Source organism: Sebastes umbrosus, chromosome 17 (genome assembly GCF_015220745.1).
Source record: "Sebastes umbrosus isolate fSebUmb1 chromosome 17, fSebUmb1.pri, whole genome shotgun sequence".
Lineage (NCBI taxonomy): Eukaryota > Metazoa > Chordata > Actinopteri > Perciformes > Sebastidae > Sebastes > Sebastes umbrosus.
Genome location: NC_051285.1, coordinates 28,797,641 through 28,822,389, shown reverse-complemented (window position 1 = coordinate 28,822,389; position 24,749 = coordinate 28,797,641). Strand labels below are relative to the sequence as shown.

Below are 24,749 nucleotides of genomic sequence, written 5' to 3'. Positions count from 1 at the left end.
CTGGCAACGTGAAGCCATTTTTTTCATAATTAAGCCGTCATCTTGCCATAATTAGGGCATTGTGAAATAAAGTGTAACCATTTTTCAATATATAATTTGTTATGCTCTGCTGAGAAAGCAAAATTTTTTTATCGCAATATATCAAATTAGACTGTCCCCATTCTGTCAAGACGTGAGAAACCGAGCCAAGGAAGTGAAAGTACTTTTCTTGGCTGTGAATGGATTTTTTTCTTCTTCTTTCTTTTGCTTGGGATGAATGTGGGTCAGAAGCGAGTGTGAGCCCGTCCACGTGACTTTAAATTAGAGGCATCGGAATGAATTGATACCGGATGATTAATCTCTCTCATTTATTCTGGCGTTGAGCGTTTTGATACGTTTCAACTAAAGCCAGCTGAATGATACTTTGGGCTTCAGGTGAGTGATACCTCTGTATATTGTATGCAATTTACAATTCCCCGCAAAATGTCTCATAAGGTCATCCCTCTCTTCTACTACACATCCTAGGAGTTCTGATTGCTGATTAATCTCCTCTCACATGATGAAAACTGAGAGGCAAAAGATAAAAGCACTGGCTGTGTTTTCAAACTACTGACTGTCAAAGCAGAACAAATTAGAAATATATGTCACACATCTATTGTTATTAATAAAGATTAAATTCCAGTTAGCTGACGCTTTAATTACACCACTGGATACTGACTGCTAGATAAACTACTAGATAGAACACAAAGCCACTGAGCATAATCCAGGCAGGTTTTATTATTATTATTTGGCATTATTTTTTGGAGACATGGTTGCACAAATACTGTAGATCACCAATATCATTTAAAAACAAAAATAGCTCACTTACACTAACAGTTCATGCTATTGCCATGGTTACTAAGAGGTCAGCTGTGAGTGAATGAATACATGGGTGCCCATTTATTTAGCATCTAAAAATTGTGCAGCATAAAATGTGTCTTAAGAGCCATTAGCCTTTTTCCACCGAGAGGCCTTTTGCTTTTTAAACTCAATTATGTGCCAGCACTCTGTCAGTGGAGGCCCCCTATTTCTCCATGTGAAGAATGTGAAGTGGCTAATTCTGTGTTTTAATGCAGGATTTCTGTCACTGTTCAGCTGAAGCTTTTACGACACACCTTCTGACAGGTATTACTGTTCTAACCCTGCAGGGATGACAGGTCACGGTGAGAAATGCTACATGGTAAGTGGCTGTCACACATTGGGTTTGCGAGAGAACAGATGACAGTTACTCATCCACGTAGGTGGACATGTGACTGTCTGAAGCTCGGCTCGGAGGCTAAGTTGTGATAAAGCGTGGCTGTTCCTCCGCAGGCCTTTGGAGCGGAGTCCTACTGCCTTCTGGCATCAGGAACACTTTTTATCCCAATGATTTCTGTTTAATTAAGCTATGTTTAATTAAGCCATTATGGTTATCACAGAGCAAACAGTTTATGTCCAGGTGAACGCAATTGACATTGTGGCAAGTGAAGCCAAGAGTTGCCTATCATCATTAAAGATGTGTGACTTTAACGCTTTGACAAAGAGGTTAATCTTTAGTTCAGAGTGAACATCATGGTGCCGCATCCTGAGAGCAACTCATCACCCAATCTGCAGCGGTTTGCATAAATACATAACGTAATGGATGCCTGCTTTCCATCCTGCAGCCCTCTCACTTGTCTTGGTCGATTTTAGCCTAAATGTCCTTTGTTCTAATTTAACCCACCTGCACAGTAATGCCCATGGGCATATTTCCGCTTCTCTTCCTGTAAGTTTCAAAAGGAGCAGAAACATTAATGACCTCTTCAATAGACTCCGGCTCTTTGGTCCCTAAAACAACGGCTAATGGCTTGTGATCTCTCCCGAGAGCTCCCTAAAACCTTCTCAGCTAAAGCTCCTACATCAGATCTTCAGGGAGCCACCCTTAGCTCCATGTTGCGCAGTCTTTCTTTTACATATTATAAAGCCAGTCGCACACCTGATGAAGCTTGAATGCAATGTGTATTCCCAGTTCATGTCATGTTTCCTTTCATCTCACATGTGTAACCACTGTCTCCACTCCGGCTTTGTCAAGTGCCACAGGGGTGCAACTGAGATGCTGTGCATGAATGCCTCACCGGTGGATCGTTATTAATTATCATCAGGTAGAATTATCAGGCTGATGCAACACAGGCTTGGGAATTTCACACTCCACCGTCACACTGAATTTCTTGAGATTTTAGTGCTCTGTGCCAGCTGGTGATAAGGACAGGCAGATTTTTTGACAGTGACGCTCTGAGACTGGAGCACGTGACAAAGTAACGCCGTGCCACCTTAAATATAAGAGGTCAGGTGTCTCTGCACTCCAAAAAAATATTCCTCCTTTTGGTAAATGTATTTGCACCATTCTAGTCTTTCGATCACTCAAAGCGCTTTACACTACATGTCAGCATTCACCCGTTCACACAAACTGATGGCAGAGGCTGCTATGCAAGGAGCCAGCTGCTCATCAGGATCTGATCTAAATACTCTTTCACACGCCGATGGCACAGCCTTCGGGAGCAGTCTGGGGTTCAGTATCTTGCCCAAGGACACTGACATGCGGACTTAACCATGCAGGTTGTTCTTTTTGTCAGTTACAGTGTACAAGTTTCACAGTTCCTATAGCACCATGGGCTTCAAGAGCTGAATGGGAGAAAGACTTTTCCCGATAAGGTCGGCAGTCAAAGACAGTCAAAATGTGTTTTGTATACATGAAGTTGAGCCTCTGCTGGGCAATGAACAAACTATTGTTTAGTTCCAATAGTGCTGCAGATTCCCCACATTTTCTTCTAGACTAGTGTTAATGAGATGTGAGCAGTGTTGTAATTTCTAACAGTGAGCTAGAAGGAAATCTGGGGATTTAAGGGGGACAATTGCTGCTACTACAGTAAGGTAAAACAAATCCAATCAGGAGAGACTCGATATCGAATGAACAATAATTTATTACATGGTGCATGATAACATGAATAGTGAAATGTCTTTGGTGATTAGACTCCATCGTGATGAAGTATATTAAAGGGGGTAGTAATGCCGTGGTAAGATTAGGAATATTCCCCCAAAAAAGAAGAGAATATTGCATATTCAATTCAATTAATTTTTATATTGCGTGAAATCATAGCATAAGTTATCTCAAGACACTTTTCATATAGAGCCAGTACTCTATAATTTAGAGACCCAACTAGAGATCCCCCAGGAGCGACAGTGGCAAGAAAAAAAGTCCCCTTTAACGGGTAGAAACCTCGAGCAGAACCCGGCTCTGGGTGGGCGGCCATCTGCCTCCACAGGTCGGGCTTTGAGAGAGAGATGCACAGCAACCACAATAATAGCACAACAGCTATAAGTAGAAATACAAATATGACTAATAACAATAACCAAATGGCAGGTTGAAATAGCAGCAACAATAATAATATAAATAAGGTTGATAATAGTGACGGTATCTGTGGGTGGACAGTGGACAGCAGGCAGCAGACCTGCAGACGCAAAACCACGATCCAGGTGCGAGACGAGAAAGCACCAAAACTCCGGGGAAGAGATCAAGTTAGTAAGATGCATTAGTGGGACATGGGTGGAGGCTGACTCGTGTTGTAAAATGCTTTGAGTGGTTGCTAAGACTAGAAAAGTGCTAGATAAATGTAGTCCATTTACCACCCAGTTTGGTTCTCCAAAAGACTAGCGGCACACCTATTACTTTAACAATAATACTCATTCAGTGCTCACTTACATTTTATCACTGCTATGAAAAATTACAATTCCCCCTCTCTGGGGATAACCTCTTACCATTCTGCCTCTATTTTTAGAGGGGTAGCGGTGGGGGACAGGGATGTTCAAGGGTAGATAAAAAGACAACAGTATACGCCACATAGAAGTGGTATACACCATCTGAAAGCTGGGAACCCGAAGATTTGAGATGCAGCTCACTGTGTGTCTATCTCTTCTAGTCAGAAATCAGAAATAAATAAAACAAATCATTCATTAATATATTAATAAAATATAACATCATCACACATGAATTCATTTGAGCTCATTGGATCCACAAGAGTCTCAGCTTTCCAGTCACACCCAACACATGCAATTCTAAGACTGTTTAGGAAACCCAGTGTACAGAAATATTCAAATACATCGTTTTATAATAGGCAAAACTATTTATGCTCATACCTGCATGTGATCATCTTAAAGTGGGCATGTCTGTAAAGGAGGGACTCGTCGGTACCCATAGCTCATATCTTGAGCTGAAAGGTCAAGGGAACCCTTTGATTCATATTTTCATATCAATATTACAGTGTCACTGATTTTGTGTTATTGTGGTTATATAAATGTATATATTTAATACAGGTATGTGCCTTCCTTTGCATGCGGGATATTTTTTTTTTATTATTATTTACCTCATTGAAAATGCTGTTTTTGAAAAGCTTAACGCCAACAAATATGGATTGAAGCAGACAATTTCATTGGATAAAAACATGTTGTGAATGATTACATCTATCTTTTGGACTTTACAATGCTTATTTGAGTTATTGGAAGAGTTTGGATCGTATAACTCGTAAACAATCCTACGCAGCCATCACTGGAATCTAATTCTACAAAGAGTAATAATACTTAATAAGAATAATTTATTTAAATTTAACCAAATAATATAAGTGTAGCTTAATCTTTATCAGATTTGTATGTCAACTTTATGAATGAAGCTTTGAACTGTTTGGTACAGCCTTTCTTACCACTTTGAATTATGTTCTAATATTTTATTTGCTCGCAAGTCTGTTACACAACGCCGGGGATGCAGCTGAAAGAATAAAGCTAAAATGTTGTCCTATGAATACATTTAAGGGAATACACACATGTAGTCAGATCTATCGTGTCCTAGATGTGGTAGTGATATTATAAACCTATTAATTTACCTATTCACACACACATTGTTTTGCCAGCTGTCCTTTCTGCATTTGTCAGTTTAGACTGTTGGTTTTAGTCTGGATTATGACTTTAGCTTCTTCGTATTTGTGTAATATTATTTTATGATCCATGCACCGAGCTCTGCTTTTATACGAGTTGATCTCTTATCTTGAACATGACCTGCTCCGGAGCAGGTTAGGTGCCCATCATCAACAGCAACAAATTACCATGGAGATCTACCCCGGTTAGAAATCGTCCAGCATTGTAGGCCTGAAAACTCAGGGTCAAACCTGAAGTTGTCTCGCTAACACCACATCCTGTTCCGTAGTTCAGGCCTCAGGGCGTCTGTTGATCGAAGGCTTGGCGGTTTGATCCCCAGCTTCTCCTGCCCACATGTCAGCGTGAACCACAGATTGCCCCGTGATGTTTCTCTTCACTGCCGTGTGTGTGTGGGTGTGTGTGCATTGATGAGTGAAAGGTTCATTCTAAAGCACTTTCTATAGAAACACTATAGCCTTTTCAGTATTTCACTAAGACCTTGATCTCTCCCTGACCTCATACACCGTGTACAAGTAGCAAATATTGCAGATTATACATAAGAAAAATGTCGATGGCAAACATTTTCCACATGCGTTCAATAATAAATGTTTGAAATGCCGATAAGAAAAATGAACCTCCAGGAATGGAAATGTGAAAAGGGAGAGAGGAGAACTGTCGGTGTCACTTGATGTCTTTAAAAAAAGAAGAATAAATAATGAGTGAATGTTTGCACTGCAGATGGTATTTTAATACTCTGCTTTTCATCCACATCTGTGACGTCTTTTAATGTCCGTGGCAAGATGGTTTGGATTTGTTATCGTATTGTTCTTGTGGATCTTAGTATTTGCTGGAAATGAAACCAGTGAAAGCACAATGACAACCGAGTGAAAAGGCTGATAAAGGCAGCCGGGACGGCGATGTCTGAAGTTCAGACAATCTTTGACAGCAACGCTTCACAACGTGTTCATCCCACATAGAAACTGCTTTGGTGTTTAGTTAACTATGAGCAAACTGAGAAATCCAAATGCGTATGTGTTCTCTGTTTGATAAATATTGGAACTATTAATATCTATTTGCTCGGTAAACACGGACAGATGTGTATTAGGATTAGTGTGCTGTTTAGTTTGCTGATGTCCTGGTATTCGCCTTGTATTGACTCGTCTGAGATTTAGATGTCAATAAAATGACATACTGTGACACTGTATTTATTATCTCAGTGAATTCATGCCATTTACTGTAAACAATGCTAATGGATCAGTTGCTAATGCGATATAGCAGATCAAGCAGTCTAATGGCGTTGTTTTTTTGTCTGAAAGTCTGTCGCTGAGTGATGAAGTTGAGAGATTGGTCGGCTGAGTGTTGGAGTTTCCTCATTGGCCGTAGCTCTTTCAAAATTAAAAGGCGGGAACAGTCCTTTGTTTAAGTGTTCAGGGGGGGGTCGTGTCAGTGGTTCCACTCACCTGCGCGAGGGATTGGATGCTTGATGGGCTGCCACGCGACACAAGGCGCCTGATTGGATGAACGCAAACAGTATCACTATAAATGACGTTCTTTGTTCGTGGGCTGCTGCTCCCAGCTTTTGTCTCATCCAGAGTCACAAAGGGGGTTCTGTGTCTGTCAGACTGTCTGAAGGGTATCAGCAGATCGATAATGTCATGCACAGCAGACTATAACCGGCAGGTAGATTCCTTTCTCATTAAATTGTGACTTTACTCACAGAACACATGCAGATCTGGAATTAGTTTTGAAAGTGCTGAAAGTTTTGAACATGAGCAGAAATCTTGCTGAAACACCTATGAACCTTTTTTTCAGGCCATTTAAGGGTTTCCCGGTGGAACGGTAGAACTTAGGTAGAACAACCTACAGCTTGGTGACCCCGCCCACAGAGCTGCTGTTGAATTGGCCGCAGATGTTAATTCCTAGCCGATTTTGGATCAGATTCCTCCGGGAACATGCACTGTGTATAGTTTCTGGTTTATAAACTTTTAATTAGTTTATTATTGACAGTAGAACATGCTGATAAACTGAGTGAATCTGTCTTCCTGCTGGCTCTCCTGCTGCAGGGCGGGTAAGAAAGTGACGCTGTGTTGAGGGGGTTTGATTGACAGCAGAGACCCGGAAACGCTGACCAATCAGAGCAGAGTGGGAGGAGACAGGCTCTGAACCAAAGAGGGTGAAAGGGGCTTTATGCAGGCAGACGGTATGAGAAGAATAAAGGGGTTTTTGAACATTACAGCATGTAAACATGTTCTAGTGCAACATTAAAATACATCTATGAACCTGGAAATGAGCATAATATGAGACCTTTAATGTAGGCTGCTATTGACTGTGAATATGGTGTCATGTGCACATTTAAAGAGGTTGCTTGCCCAAACAAAATACACAAAAGAGGTTGGGAGAGTAAATCATGCCTACATGTGTGTTGACTCAGCAGAGAGAACATTAAACGAGAGAAGTTGATCTACAGGAGAATGATTTTTTGAAAGCAGTACAGAATGCCTGAGAGCCGCAGAGTGCAAAACCGTGGTACTGTCAGCCGCCATCTGACCTCCGCTGCTGCTAAAGTAGTGTTATTATGGGAAGGATGGCCTCTGAGCGAGGTGAATGGCGTTACCACAGTTTTGCCCTCTGCGGCTCATGTCACCGCAGTCTTGTAAAGGGAGGAGTGAGCAGAGGGTTACTCATGTGGTTGCAATCTGCGACCACACCACTAAATGCCACCAAATCCTACACACTGTCCTTTTATAACCAAGTCTATACCGTCAAACGGACCTTTGACGGTCTTGAAGACAAGCCAAAATGTCCTCACTGTCCAAAAATGCCCCTTACTCTGAAGGTCTAAAACTCAAAGTGGTCCTCACAAAGATAGATGAACAAGTACACACAGAAAAGAATAAAGTGATTTTAGGGATATACTGTATTCTACTGCCACAAATGTGCCATGGGATTGTACTAAATCTGTTCTAGCATTTGCTGTGCACACAAGCATATCCCCTGATTAAAGTATACAGGCTGTTGGGGCTGTGGTGTTGTTGGCTTGAATGAGCCAAATGAAGTCAGTATTCTTTCAGGCTGGTCTCATACACTGTTCGTAGCTATACCTATGAAAAGTAATGCAGTGCAATGTGTATAATTAACATAATTATGAAAACGCCGGGTATGGTGGGGGTCAGGGTGGATGGGCGGGTCAACAAATACCAGACTTTCACCCAGGAGACCGACATTCATGTACCTCGTGAAACCAGAAGTCAACATTGATTTATTTGTCGTGCAAGTCCTGTACTTAAGTAGCGCCACTTCTGGAGTTATTTTAAGCCAAACGACGATCTTTTCCTAAATGTAAATAAGTAGTTTTCTTGCTTAAACCTAACTATGTAGTTTTGTTGCCTAATCCTAACCAAGCCAGTATTTTCTTAAGCCTAAATGTCTAAAACTAAGGAAGTTGTTTCCTCTGAAGACGGAACTTTATTTTGAAAAGACTGTATGCATGTAACGAGCGGAAACTAAAACATGTTGCTGGACATTCGTACGAATACAAACAGAAAAGAGGGGAAACCTTTTTCTCAAGATATCATACGAAGTGTTGTATGAGAATATGTTGACTCTTTATAGGTGTTACTGATGGCACTTGTGATGTATCTCGCCCTCTGGTTGTTAAGAAAATCAATTGCAAAACTGCTTTTTTATGTTGCGTTTAATGTGTAGTGCCCCTGGTTGGTTGCTTGGTTGCTAGTGCTTAAAAATAACAATGTGCAAACTGCTCTTTATGTTGGGAAAGTGGGATGTCATATGTTAATTAAGTTATGTATTTATATACCAGGGACAGTGCATATTAATCAACATTTCAGTTTCCACCTTAAAGTAAATGTGCTAACTAATGAGCTGATTTAATTTAATAATTTCTTCTCTGTGTTAGGATTTGTACACACACACACACACACAACACACACACACAACATACTACACTACAGCTGTATAAGAATAGTAGAAAGGTCATATCCGTGCCCTTAATAGATGATAACATGCAGGGGATGGCAGGAAGAGAAGTAGTTTTATTGCAGCACACTAATATTCATGTTGTAATAATGGATAATTAACAGTTTGGCCAAAAGGGATTATATGAAATGATAATATTATTATATGTTTTTTAAAATTACTGAAAGAAAACATTACGTGTTTTTTTAGTTATTAATTTGAAGTGTTTTATTAAAACACTTATTTAACATTTTGAAAGCAAACAAATCACATCTCGCTGGGTATGTTGAAACGGAGGTTTGTGTGCTTCTATCCAGCGATGGGGACGTTTAGCTCCTCTGGTGCTCATAAGGGCAGTAAACATCCCTCATGCACTCCAATTATTTTCACTATAGCTGCTTTCTTATCAAATGTCAACAGTCTCTTAATTAGTCTGCTTACAGAGAAGTCACAATTGTCTTAGAGAAGCCTATTCTGGGCATCTCATCCAGGGATGATTTCATATCGCAATTAGAGGTGTTGCCAACAATGATGGTCAGTGGTTTATTATGAAATCATTTGCACCAGGGAATGTAATAATTGCTCGAATGTTACCCTGTAGCATGTCAGCATTAATTAACAATAAACTGTGGGGCTAAGTGAGAGAGAGGATATGGACACGACTCTGAATATCAACCCTGCGCACAGACATGACCTCAAATCACACAACAGTCCTGGAAATATGTGCTACTTTGTTTGTGTGATGAATTACACTAATGCCATCCACACAACACTTTCCTCATTATACCTCACCGGTGTTGGTTTGTTTGTCTGTCTGTCCTTCTGTTTGCAGGATTACTCCAAAAGTTTGTGATGGATTTGAATGAAATATTTTGGAGGGATGGAGTTTAGCACAATGAACTATTCATTACATTTTGGTGGCGATCCAGATCATGATCCAAATTGTTTTAAGAATTCCGATCAGCCTGAGCATTCAGATCATAAGGTATAACACATGGGCAGTGTAACTGATGACGCGTTGATGACGCATGACCCCGCCTCCTTCTGAGAGCAGAGAGACGTGTGTGGTTATGTGTGCGGGAGCTGCTGGCCGTCCGCGGTGAGAAAGAACAAAGCGGTAGATAACTGGATGAGAGACAACGTAGTGTAACGTTAAACAGACATAACAAGGCTGCTGAATGAGAGAGACATCTGCCGATACGTCACACGGAAACACACCTTGTTAATAATAAGCCGACCGCCTCACGGTACCGCCAGCTGTGAGCTGTGATCTGTTTTTAAAGTCACGCACCTTGGCACCTTAGTTCTAGTTCTATCTATGAGACACTGGAAGATCAACTTGAGGTGATTATGTTTACAGGCTGCAGGAAAGAGTGGGATGAATTGACAAGTACAGCCTTTGATCCATGTTGCATACGTGGAGAGAAGATTTGTATTCAGGTCGGGGCAACTGCATACATGTGGACTATATATATATATATATATATATATATATATATATATATATATATATATATATATATATATATATAAATATATTTATATATATATATATATTTACATACAGTATACACTGTATATATACGGTATCTACATCCATTCCAAAATCTGCATGCAATTTTTCCACATGACAACCATGCACACTGGGCGAATTATCTGCGTTGCTGTGTTCCATTTTCATCAAAAGAAAAAGTCAAAAAAAAAAAAGAATATATATTGTCCCAAGATGAAATCGGTTTGGTCAAAAATAAAATAAAAATGTATGGTGAAACATATTCTGAACTAGCATCTATTCATGGCCGTGGTCCTTCTGTCAAACAATGCAAATATTAAATGTTGTTTACATTTATGAATCCTTTTTGTTGACACTGAAAGGTGTTTGAAAAACAAACTCAACTATCCATCACTGAAGTTTTTGTTTCCAAAGTCAGGTGAAACTGAGGAAGTCCCTTTACACACAGACAGATGGCAATTGAGTGAAGGCATGGTGGTTAATATTTAGGGTGCATGCTAAACGACCACTCAAGCTTTAAAGGGCATATGGCACAAGTCATACAGGAATTAAACGGCTAGCGGGAACAGAAGGCAGACATCTTCTTCACCTTTTAGGTGACAAAACCGCCTCCGCATAATATATTATAATGCAAGTTGTTCTGGTGGAAAGGTGACAACTTTGCTGACTATTAGTTTACCCAGTGGGAGCTTCTCAAGCTGGTACAGGGAGTACTTAATGCCTGCAGTTACACATTTCAATTTAGTAATTACGATGGATGTCAAAGGGGATTACAATATTTTAAAATTACATTTATTGCTTATGCATAAGGTCTGCACACTGCTATACTGCTGCCTGCTAAATACAACATAGACACTCTGATATAAATATCCCGATGCCAGCTGTTACTCAGTGTGAAAAAAAAAAAAGGATAAGTCTTTGATGTAATATTATAAGGAGTTCAGGATATGACGAAAGATTAGAGAGCAAAGATTCAATCTGTGGCTCAGATAGGATCAAATAGACAAAGCACGCCTCAGGCTGACGTCTTTGAAGAGCAGTCGTAGCAATATTAAGTTACTCGTCCATGTTTGTGAAAGCTCATAAAGGACAATTCTGCTCTTTTTCTCTCGTAATCATGGTCATTCTGAGTCATGATGGCTGCACCTGCCACCTCGGTTATAGAGATATCAGGACACAATGTGAGCCTCGCAGCTTTCCAAGTAACCTTCAATTTTAGATAAATCACTAAAATAATCACATAAAGTAGTCCTCCAGGTTACCAACTGGCTAACCAAGCCATCCTTGTGGTCAACCAACTAACATCTGTCTATCTGTAGTTAAAAGAAACATGTTTTAGCAAGATATTATATTACAAATATATGAAAACATGTCTTGTAACTATTTGATTGCTACTCAATTGTGGAAATTAGAAAGAAGAATGTGCTCGTTTTAGTCTCAGCTTCCCTTAATTATATATACAAATATCTTGTCCATTTGAATAACACTCCCACCTGCCTTGTATTGCCTGTAGATGTGACATGAGTGAACATTTAGCAGTGGTGGTTTGACAGCTGTTATTTATGATATTGCATTCCTCCTGTTCGAGGTGTAAGCTGTTGTGGACGCCGGTTGCTAAGATAAGTAGAGAGCTTTTGTAACTATTATTTATTACACTTCTTGTTGAGACATTTTACTGCAAGAATATATGTGGCTTTGTGTCCAAATGGCAGGCTCTTGTGTATAATAAGAACAGATTGGCACAAATTACAGCAGCCGCACAAGAGAGAAAAACTGCCTCCGAAGGCGCATCTTTTGTTGAGATATATGTTTGTACATTTCATAAATACACAGCAATGGTCTTCATCTTCCTCACAGTGCTCACAACATGTAATTTTTTCATATTTTGATTCTGTTAAATTGTATACTGGGCTCAAAAACTATTTGTGTTATGCATAATTAAAATGATTTGCCATATTTATTTTATAAATTAATCAATGCTTTACATTGACAGTGAACCCAAGACCCGAGTGAACCCATCAGACAGTAGCAGGTCACCCAACATGTCAATACCTGATGTTATACATATATATCATAGGTGGAGTTGATCTAGATGGATAAATTGATTTCATTGTCCCCAAAGGAAACAAACTGCTGCAGACTTCACAGTCTATCTACTACTCTGCTGCCTCAACACTCCACACTGACCAGATATATGGCAACCTCAAAGTGTCCAAACTCAGTACGGCATCGTTGCCTCCGTCTAAAATACTTTCACACTTTAGAGGATCGAGAGTGATTTTTTTTTTAGCTGCAGGTTGTTAACCAGGGAATGCATGCTTTGATCGGGAGCAGCCCAACGCAAATCAACGTATTTTTGTAATTAAGAGACCTCATATAGGCTAAATAACGTCGATAAAATAACACTCAAAGTGCATGAGGGTCACGAAAAGGATGTAGGGAATCCATTTTTGAAGCCCCCGTCAGTTTTGATACCGTTGGTTCCAGATGTGTTGGAATCAGGTCTCAGTTCCCAAACCTAATATAACACATCCCAGTGTCTCCCTTTAAGATGATACGTGTCTGTCGTTCATTATTTAAGTGAGCTTATTCTCATTCTTACTGTGTGATGTATTAGTTAGCAAACCAACTGAGGTGGTGGCATCTTCCAAAAGGGCAAGACAATTGCTGAGGCGTTCCACAAGTTTGGAGAAGATCGCAACACAATTTCACAAACTGCAGAAATAGCTGAACTGGCTAGTGTGTATTTAGGAAGTGGTACTAAAGGAACACATGCTTTCAGCTTTACAATTAGTGTCACAAAAAGCATTAATAAATGGTTAATTATGGTTAAGTTATGCTTATTCAGCACTGCATTTAGGAAGTATTACTTAAAGCTTCAGTAGGCTGAAGTTTTTTGGCATTATTGGACAAAAAATCCATAATAACCTTTCAGCATGTTTTAATTCAAGTGTTGGACTTCTGCACCTCCTCATGGCTCTGTTTTCAGGCTTTAAAAAAATCCTGCAGATGCCATTCGGAGCACCGGACTCAGATTACCTGTCTCATGCACTACTGTCAGGATATAGTGACTGTTTTAATAAAATATATAATTCTTTTTAATCATATTTGCTTCAATTCTACCCACTGCAGCTTTAAGGGACACTTGTTTTCACATTAATAAATGGCAAATTAAAGTTAAGTAATGAGAATGATGCATTTTGCATCATTCGGCAGATCTTTTGCTGATAAATGTGAGGGGGCCTTTGGTTGCTGGAAACACGGAGGGAAGTTTAACACTGTTAATATCCCTTTAAACCCCCAACGCAGGGCTGGCAAGAAAAGTAGTTTTACCTTTCTTGAGTTTGATTAAAGTTGGATTTACAGAAGAATGCAGACTTGCAGGAATATTCACCTGCGACAACTGCATTAAACAATTAAACAGCAGAAAAGCGGCTACAGCAGTAATGCACTCAACCCATACGGGACCGGTGCTATCGCAGCAGCTCTGCGGCAACGTGGTAATTGTTAGAGCCTCGTGGGACGAGGGCGGGGATGTTGTGCTATCGTCAATGCATTAGTCACGTTGTGGTGCTACATGCAGAGGAGAGGACTGAGGGAGAGGAGAGACTACACAGAAACAGACATGGCTTCCAGCTAATGTACGGGCTTCATAAAGCATCCGTACAATTGAAACCGTCTTCATTGTGCCACCTCCTGGACTGATCCCGTCCGTCGTCTCGGCACAAGCTGCTGTTCTACATCAGTGCTGCCAATTATGTGGCTCTGTCAGGGGATAAGAAAAGGGGCGTCTAACTCCTTGGAGATAAAGATTTTCATTTAAGTTATTTTTGAGTTGTTTTTAAAGACTATTTTTGATTTTCTTTTTTTGTTGCTGACCAAAGGTGTTCAGCGCCTGAAACATGGTTATTTGTAAGTACAGTGCTCTGAGAAGATTTTTCTCCTGACACTGTCATATTGGCGATTACTATTCTTATGTCTTATCTCCATATTTATTTTGAGAAATTCTCTGCACTGCCATTATAGTAAAGAGTTGAGCAAAATAAACCTAGTGTGTAATCTGGAGCGAGGGGCTGCAGGAGGACGGGGCCTCAGCGAGAGGATTGCCTGTGCCCAGCCGCCTCCTTTGAGACCAAACAGTGCCAGAGGATATGGCCACTCTGGCCTCCGTATTGTAGCGGTGTTTTCACTCCCGGGGGGAAGCAGTGGAAGGAGAGTGAAGGTGCTCCAAGAAGGTCATCAAAAAAAAGATAAAGATGATGGCAGATGCAACTAAACTTTAGTGTGCCCTTCTCACCCGGGCTGACGCCTCAGGCAGAGAGGTATTGGTGGGACGTGACGGCAAGGTGAGGGAGAATACAAAAAGGCCAGTAGCCGGTGTCAGCGGGAAACCAGTCCTGAGGGAGACACCGTGCTCGACGGGGGCAGCTGGAGTGTCTCGCCATCAAATGGACCATGGACTGTTTCAAGTACCGTCTGCTGGGTACCGAATTCAGCTCAGAGAATGACCACGGGGCTCTGAATGGTTAGAAACCATGAAACTCTAGAATTACCTGCTGGCTGCTGTCGGCACAGACAGACACACCGCTTCACATCAAGTGTTCTCAAGTGTATTTTAGTGCGAGTGTCTTCCTGTCCAACATCCCTGTTCTCTGAAAAGGACCAACCAGCTCCACCACCCCACACACACACACACACACACACACAGATGTTCTGTATTCAGCTCTGTTTCTTGCACTAAAATAGGTGGACAATTACATTATGCAGGAATGACACTTTAGATTTATCTGCCTGTTCCTGTGTTTGAGGATGCTGCTGCTCCATATTGATGCTGACAATTACATGGTGTGATTAATGGACTACGGTTGAGGGGTAGTTTTCCTTACCAGCCGCAGCTTGTCAAAGCTTTACCTCCCTCCCCACGACGAATTAGCACTGGAAGGAAGTTTTAACGGTAATGATCTAGACTTTACAGTGACTTGTTCTTATCGTACATCTGGCGGTGACTAGTATGCTATTTAAAGCTGTGTGGCATATTGTATGTCGCTGGCTGAATGCTGTTTCCTCGCTGAATAGGGAATGACTCAGGCTGAACACTTTTCTTCACATCTTTAGTTTGAAGTAGTTTATCAAAGTGATTCTTTTGTTATGGTTTTGATCAAAGACTTTGCTCAATAAAACTATTTGGAGACAGTTTTTTTTTTCCATTGTTTTGTTTTGAAGCCCAATAATTAACCCAACTCTTTGAATGACAATTGGCGATTGCAGTCACACCTTTGCTTCCACTTAAAACAAAAGACTCAAACAAGTGTGAAAATAGAGGCCAGCGCAATAAGACACAAACATTAAAGCTTCAGTAGGCAGAACGTTTTTGGCATCATTCGGCAAAACAATTCCATAATAACATTTCAGCATATCAAGTGCTCTGAGAGAAAACTAAACTTCTGCACCTCCTCATGGCTGTTTTCAGGCTTTATAAAAAATTTGCCCATTCAGCCAATTTCGTCATTTGCACCATTTCTACCCTCTGCAGCTTTAAAGGGAATTACAGGTTGTTCTTTTTTTCCAGAGTTTCTGTCTTTGCCCAATAGTCTCCTGGATAGATAGACCTTCACGTGTAAACATGCTTATATGGAGTTTGATCAGTTAGCATACGGACAAATACAATTACATACAGTACTAGCCATCTAAAATTGTCTCTTTGGCTGCCAGCTATTATCCAGCCACATATGTGAACTTCAAGGAAAACAACAAGCTCTCTGTGTGACAGTATCTCAAATAAATTGTGTCTCAACTTGTTCCAGCTCTTCATTGAAGTTACGCTATATGTCGTGAAATATTCAAACCAAATACTCTCTGTTTTTATGTTTACACCATTCCATCAAATGGAAAATTCTTGATGTTTTGTGTCCCCAAACATTCAGCCTAGAACTGGTGGAAGGCCTGTGGCTGGTATGGTATCATACAGATATGTGACTTTCTGTCAACATTAAACTAACATGAAGCCTGACTCTTGCAGCCAAGAGAGCTATTTTGCAGCTTTCTCTCAAGATGAAGGGAAGTTGCTCCTCATTTGTATGTCTGGACATATAATGCTGGCTTGGTGAAAATGCATCTCTTATTTCAGGATATTTGGTGCACTTAGTGAGGAAGCTCTCTCTCTCTCTCTCTCTCTCTCTCTCCTCCTGCTCTCCATGGTTCAGACCTTTTTTTTCGGTTTGTTTTTTAAGGCTGATGTATTGCCTCCAAAACTGGAATAAGCGTACCTTTAAACATCTACAGGCTTATCATAATTGCTTTTGTCTGTATGCATGCTGTGCTGCTGTGTGGATGGGTTTTGTCTCTCTCACCTGCCACAATAAGCAGCAGATGTTTGTAAACACATTGTTTCAAGTGATTTCACCATTTACACTACATTCATGAAAGGAAATAAAATAGAATTACATGTCAAATCTTACAGGATACAGTAAACTGTAACCAGCAATATACTCCCTTTTCACCCGTGGAGAAAGTCCCCCAGACTGCCTTCAAAAATAGCAATGTTTTTTTGAGTTGAGTTAAGGGAAACTTTATGAACTTTGTGAAACGCTATCTTAATTATTTGCGCCTTCTTGTATATTAGGCAAATGTAATACTTTAAACCTGCAGTAGGCCGAATGATTTTGGCATCATTGGGCAAACATTTTGTAATAACCTTTCAGCATATTGTAATTCAAGTGTTCTGAGAGATAACTAGACTTCTGCATCTCCTCTTGGCTCTGTTTTCAGGCTTTAGAAAATCTAGCCCGAGACGGGAGACTTTGGCCAATCACAGATCATTTCATTCAACAGGAAGCTGGAATTCCTATTTCTCTTCTCACATGTTTTCAGAAACATCTTGTAGTGCACTGTTTAGCTGGAAAATTAGAAAGTTTGCTCCGGCTGGTGTGGCGGTGCTTGGTAATTCCTCAACTGATCTCAACTTGGCTGCCGGGTCACAAACTTTTTCAGTTCGGCAGGCTCCAGATCAGTTCTGATTGGTTGTTTTCCTCCAGTCTGTGAAATCTTGCAGATGCCGTTAGGAGCACCAGGAGGACACCAGTCTCTAATCTCAATAGTTACTGCACCATTTGTACTAGTTTAGAAGCCAAACATGTTTTCTACTGAAGGGCAGATTTAAGCAAAGCCAATCAATAACTTTACTTCTTCTGTGAAGTTAAATCGGTGCCTGCCAGCTTCTGTCGGTTTGAAGTCACCTTTTTTACTTTTATAACAAATTGCCCTTTACCGGCTGTAATAGAATTCTTTACAAGCTATTTCTAAAGAGGACCTGTTGCTTGTTTACTTATGAAATCTTTGGTCTTTGCTATTGTAATGCTTGTAATTGGACTGCAGTAATCTTTCTACCAAAGCGCTCATAGTGGTGTCTAGACAGCAGAGCTCCTTAAGCTAATGGCTAATATTGCTGAGGTGCTCCGCCGAGTGCTTTTAGACGCTCATTTGTGCCGGCTGCCAGCCGGTACTTTAATGGCTCTCTTATTAGTCATCCAGTCATGCTGTACTGACACTGATGTTGTGCTGGAATTATGGCCATCGCTGCAGACCACTGATGTGGGTGTTGATGATGATGGTGATTGTTTTTATATCCATTCATCCAGAGTAATATGTGATGATTATGACTTCTTTATATTCATTCATCTGGGTAATTTAGATTGACATTTATATTAGCCTATAATACTTAGATTGTAACTGTGTCTGGTCATTATCTTGTACTTTTTGTAAATGTCTACATTTTGTCAACTCTGCTGTCTTTTCTGGATGTTCTCAACAGGAATCAATAGTGTTCTGATTGTATTCACTCGTGCTCTGTTCTCATTTTGTAATGAATGCTGACACGTTAACAATGGCCTAATGAGCATGTACAGACACACACACACACACACACATATACTGTATGTCAGGAGTGGGTTGAGTGGGAATCACACAGCGCACTCTGGATCAGTTTTGTGTTTTAGAGACAATCGTTTAATGACAAAATCATGAGATAAACATTTAAAATCAAAATGTGTTGTTTTAGGTGCTGCTTTGTGACCCACGCTGGAATATTGGAAATAATATCTAAACGTACACGTATTATCACATTACCTTTTGAAGCATCTTTTGGTCTTCGACTGGACAGATAAAATCTAAAATACCGCAAAATTTGAGAAAGTTTGAATAAAATGTAAACAACAAAAAATAAATATTTGGCATCCCCAAAATAGTTTAGTAGTCTGAATTTAAGATATTTCACTAGTTATTATTCCATCAACTTAGAGAGAATTTTAGGTTTTTGAGGCATAGTATACTAAAGAAACAACAATGCCATATACTGTGAGACCGTTTCAATGGAATTGCGTTGCTAGGCAACAATTTGGGTCCATGTTTACTTCCTGTCAGCTTCTGTATTCGTCCGAAATCGCATAATACATGTATGCACTACATACTCAATATGTGTACTATCGTTTAACATACTAAAATAGTATGAATAAAACAGTAGTATGTCTCTCTTCGGACACACTGAGCTGTAATTTATGTCGTCACTTCCTATGAGTCTCCTTTGCCGGTTTGGAGAGACGTGTAACCACGGTAACCCGTGTCAACCTCATGTGACGAAAACAACGGTTTGTAAAATTGTGGGACATTTATGATTTCACCAGAGATAGTATGCAATTTGCGTCCTATTGGTTTCATACTAAGGTTTCGGACGTACCAAAATATCTCACATATTGTTTTAGCGTACTAAATAGCATGTTAGTATGTCATTCACTGCAACAGGAAATAAACTGGGACACATTTGTTGTGTTGTTGTTTACAATGTTACAATGTTTACAACTGTGATATGGTCTACATGCAATCTAGTGTACTACCCAGTGTACTACAAAGCCAATGAGGTAATTAGATTATGATTTGACAGTAAACTTCCTTCCACCGTTGGCCATCATTAAAGCAGTCACACAGTACAGTGCCAGCTATAGGAACTCAACAGCATGTTGTCAGCCACAGCCTGCCTGATATAGTTATCCATGGTGAGAATGCTCAATTACCTGTGCTAGCAGTTCCCCTGGTTACACGCAACGCGTTGATTATCCCCAGACCACAACCTTTCTGCTGAATCCTCAGCCAGCTGCAAGAGTGTCTGCAGCTTTGGAAAACATAATGGCATTATGCTAATTTAGAAATATTGCTGGATTGACATTTCTACTGATTGGGATTAGTGCTCCTATCCATTTCACCCCACCCACGCAGCAATAGCTTAAGGTCTCTCTGTCACCAGAACATGCTTTTAACATTGCTGGTGTCAGGGGTAATTTGTGCAGTTACTGAAGTGGGCTTGTTTCGATGCAATTAGTTTATTTTCTTTGTGTAATGAGTGCGTGCCCTGAGCTGTCTGCCCTCTCGAGACATTTAGAAACCCAGCAAATAAACCAAATTCAGAGACGAAGGCTGCAGCTATGGTCTGTTGATTTGAATTTATCTTTCTTGGTAAAATAAGATCTTTGACACAGATAATCACAAGGTTGTCCTCATCTGTTAAGTTTGTATATCATCATATAAAAAGAGTTTGTATGTTATCAAAACTACTTTCCATCCAATGGTGTCTGCAAATCTCTTAACAAATAGTGTATCCATAATGTCTTATTCAATCAACCAGTTTTTACTCTACTGCTTTACATTAGTCTTGTAGTCCTCCAGCACCAAAGTACCATACTATAATAATAATATAATGATAATATAATAGCACAGGATAAATGGTCAGTCTTTTACTTTCCGTTTAAAGTTAACAATCAAGCACTGAATATATATCAAGTACAATTCACTGGTCATTTTGATTAGTACTAATGTCTTCTTCAACTATTCTGGGGACCATGAATGTTTTTACCAAATTCCAATGCAACCTATCCAATAGTTGTTGAGATATGTCAGTCTGGACCACAGTGGTGGACTGACCGATCCACTGGCATTGCCATTGCTAGAACCATGCGGCTAGCAGAATGACTCCTGTCGGTCAGCATACCGTATGTGACAATTAGAGGCTGCTGTATTCCAATACAATATTTGCACCAGTGGTATGTACAGTATTTAGGGGGTGAAAATGTTATCAAGGTCAATACAGGACTTATTCACTAATGCCTTTCTTCCTTCTGTTTCTTTCCTTCTCCACAGGCACTCATAAATTTGTGATTGAGGGGGAACATCTGGAGCTGACAGCCATCACCAAGGAGCAGTCGGGATCGTATGAATGCATTGCTTCTAATGACATATCGAGCCCTGATGTCAGGACGGTGCAAGTCACAGTCAACTGTAAGGGCCAAAACTCTCACGTTCATGGTGGAAACATAATGATCAGGACAGATATATATCCTCAAATAAAGCCTGATTGTTTAGTTCTTTTAATATGAATGTTTTGTTTTATACGCCCTCCTGTTACAAAATAAGATGTCACAGCTATACAGGGATTATAAAAATCAGAAGATGCATAGTTCATCAAGGTTCAGTGAAGATTCAACAGGATGCCATCCCAAATAATGTCAAGTCATTATGTCAATTAACTTTTAAAGGAATAGTAAGCATAATTAAATGATAGTATGAAGCCCATAACACCAAGCAATGGGTAGATGTTCTCTATATGACGCAAACATATTTGACATTCTTTTATAGATCCTCCCTTCATGTCTAAAGCGAGGAGTACGGGTACTCCGGTTGGACAAAAAGGAGTCCTGCAGTGCGAAGCCTCTGCTGTCCCGAGAGCAGATTTCGAGTGGTACAAAGAGGACCGCAGGCAAGTTTCTCTTCCGAGCTCTGTGATTTCTACTGGACTGGAATTGTTTGAAGTCGTTATTACAGAAACACAAAGACGCCCGTTGTGCTGTAGGGTGTGGACTTACTTTATTTGAAATAAGCCAGACTGCATCATCTTTGTTGATGAGTGATGGCGTTTTACACATAACCTCATTAAAACTAATATTGTGCTTTTGATGTAATGAGATAATCCTTCATGCCCTGCATTTTCTTCTTTCAGTGGGCAATATAGGCCTATCCTAATATTCACATTATGAAAAATCCCAATTTACTTTTTCTTTTTTTTCTTCAAAATTCAGTCAAATCATTTGCAAAACAGGCATGGACACCAAAGGCAACTATTTTTTTTATTTCTACATAGTAATTGGTTTATGTCAGTGTGGTGTGGGGCTCGGAGGTTTAGAGGGATATTATAGTATAATATATTTTCCAACTCAAGGCTGGAGACTGGAAAGATGTTTATGAGCAGCCCCAGAGCTGGTAAGCTGATGTAAACACAAGCTGCACTGTTAAATGGTCCCTGACAGTGACAGCAGCGCTGCTCATCAGTCCTCAAAGACAACATCGGTCCTCAAGAATAAAAAGATGGAGGTCGCTGATAAAATAAATGACTGTCGTCCGCAAACATGAAATAAGGCAACGCAACAGGAAATGCAATGAGTGAAATAGAAGGAAGGTTGCCGTGCACTGAAGGATGTACAGTCACCTCGACGAGGCAGTGAGCTGCATTCAGACTTTTAGCCCATACATATAGTTCTAATGTCATGAAGTATGTGTGCTAGAGATTTGACAAAAGGTTACGCAAACAGACACATAGCCTCTCACCGAACTCGAGAAAAGCACTGTTACAGTTGTTTCTCTTCACCGGCAGAAGCCTTGAAAGCTGCTCCCCTCTTTCTTACAGGCTCTTCAACGGACTAAACGGGGTTAAGATAGAGAATCAAGGTAAACAGTCAATGCTCGTCTTTTTCAACGTCTCTGAAGAAGACTATGGAAACTACACCTGCGTCGCCGTGAACACGATGGGAATCACTAACGCCAGCATAATCCTTTATGGTAAGAACATACATGACACGCTGAGGTGAATGAAAGTGTTAATTATGTTTCAATTATTCTGATTCATTCTCAAGTGGACTATTATAATGGCTAGTTTTTTTGCATGCTAACAGCTGCACAAAAAAAAAGCAATCCTGACATGAAGGTCTCCCAAGATACTGTATGTTAATCACTGGTTTACCTTTTTCATTTCCACCATTCACTAGTTTCCATGGCAGCACTGATGTAAAGCTCTCATTTGGCTGAGATAATAAGCCACATTCACATGAACATTTGAATTCCAGTTAATCACAGTTCACATGGAAGCATATCTATGGTTCAAGCACTGATTTTAAGACCCGCTAACACTGATGATGGAGTAAGTGGTGTGTTATTCTCCTGCAGGTCCCGGTGCGATGCACGATGTGAACGGGGCTGCGGCGTTGCCCCGTTTCTCCGTATGCCTCCTGCTGACTGTAACCTTACTCTGCCTGCTGATGTTCTGATGTGAAATGTGACGACCTTCAAGCTTCTCTCAGCATTGAGCGGCAAGAACAGACTATTAGTCCTGTAAGGAGAATGGAAATTTAAGAGTACCAGTGGTTCACCTTAGTTTTCTTTCTTTTTTCTTTCTGGCTTTGCATCAGAGTCTGTTCTCTGTTGGCTCGCCAAGAGTGAGAGGCGTCAATCCGAGGAAGGGAAAAATTGAAAAATCATGCACTAATTTGATGATGGTAGAACTACTGCGTTTGTGTCTCCCCCAACCTTTTTGTATGTGAAAAGGGAAAAAAGAAGAAAAATACATGTAACTGTTGATAGTTGACTGTTTATTGCCCAATATTGAAATGTACATTCAGATTATTATTATTATTATTATTGTGTCATGTCCGTTCAATATCTGTACAATACCATTAAGCTTTTTTAAGTAAACAACAAAAAAGGAAAAAATGCAATGTGATTGTTGAATTTTACTGTATTTTTACAGTTGTATGCAAAACAGAATAACAGATCCTTCATGATAAACAGTTCAGAATAATAAATAGTACACCATGATTTCTCAGGCAAAGTCCTACAGCATAGTGCATCCACATTTCTTTTTTTTTTTATTATTTTCATTCTAGTGTGTGTAGAAAATGTACAAATGTGTACAGACAATTCCTGCACTGTTGTTTTTCAAAATGCATACACTTATCAGATGGCATTTTTTGAAACACCTAATCACAGTGTCATAGCAGCTTCACGGCATATTCACACTGAGGACTGAAAACCTGAAATGAGATGTCAAACATTTATGTGATTGTCATTTAGGACAGAAGCGTTGGTCAGTGTGCCGCTTCGTTTGCTGCGGTGACAAATTGAATTAATGCTCAGAGTTGATAGATGTGATAGATAACCTACAGATAGTGCTGATGGCATCATTAAAGCGTCAAGTTAGTGGGTGGTCTGATTAGCAACATGGCACTGAACTCTCTGCTGCTGATAACTTGGGAAACTAAATTCAATTTGAAAATATCATTAAACTTCCTGATTTAAAGTATTGTGTTAAAGTTGCAACTGATTCACGCTGATGGTAAGTTATGAAGTTGAAAAATGTGTAAAACTACAAACACATTTGATGAATAGCCTTTAAGTTTCTCAGGCAACCACAGTGGTTATCAGGTTCCCTTGGTTGACCGGTGGGCTTTTATGCAATTGAGGCTTTTTATTTGGACCACAGAGCCAAACAGGTTGCAGCTTATCACAAATCATGTGTTTGTTTCTTTTTTCCATTGATCTGCAATTGGAAAAAAGTACTTAACAATAACAAATATTCCTCGTTAAAATATCTCTTCAAATACTAAATATCTCTGATAACGCATACGGTCACTAAGAATCCACCGCCAATAAGTGAGAGCAGATAGAGTTACTTAAAGGACCATGTCAGTGTTTTTCATCAAGTCTTATTAATTACTAAAAGCATTCCAGAGTGTTATTTGTTTTACCTATATGTGAATGGTATTAAAAGACCATAAAGTGACTCGCAGTGGTGGAATGTAACTAAGTACATTTACTCAAGTACTGTACCCAAGTATACATTTGAGGTAATTGTACTTTGCATGAGTATTTCCATTTTATGCAACTTTATACTTTTACTCCACTACATCTCAGAGGTAAATATTGTACTTTTTGCTGCAGTACATTTATCTGACAGCTTTAGTTACTTTACAGATTACAGTTTTTCGTCCCTACTTAATTATTGTCCTTAAAACAGTACAGTACACAGATACAGGATTTTTGTTTTTTTTGTCAGAGCATTTTTTAATTTATTGATTGCTGTCAGGATGTGAGAAGAATTTCAAGAACTATAACAAAACATGTTCCGAAGAACATTACCAACCTCACCTTTAAGGTTTTAAATGCAGGACTTTTACTTGTGATGTATTTTCACAGTGTGGTATTAGTACTTTTACTAATAGAGGGAGTC

General features: G+C 39.8%; 1 protein-coding gene across 3 annotated transcripts in view; it reads left to right on the top strand.

The window, feature by feature from the left end:
- Positions 1-23,345, top strand: part of opcml (opioid binding protein/cell adhesion molecule-like) — a 264,962-nt gene extending 241,617 nt beyond the window's left edge. For all 3 annotated transcript variants that reach the window (XM_037748480.1, XM_037748478.1, XM_037748479.1), the window contains 4 exons: positions 20,615-20,752; positions 21,110-21,230; positions 22,155-22,306; positions 22,691-23,345. In XM_037748480.1, the coding sequence (XP_037604408.1) occupies positions 20,615-20,752; positions 21,110-21,230; positions 22,155-22,306; positions 22,691-22,791 (512 nt within the window). In that variant the 3' untranslated portion in view covers positions 22,792-23,345. The remainder of the gene's footprint in view (positions 1-20,614; positions 20,753-21,109; positions 21,231-22,154; positions 22,307-22,690) is intronic.
- Positions 23,346-24,749: the final 1,404 nt, after the last annotated feature.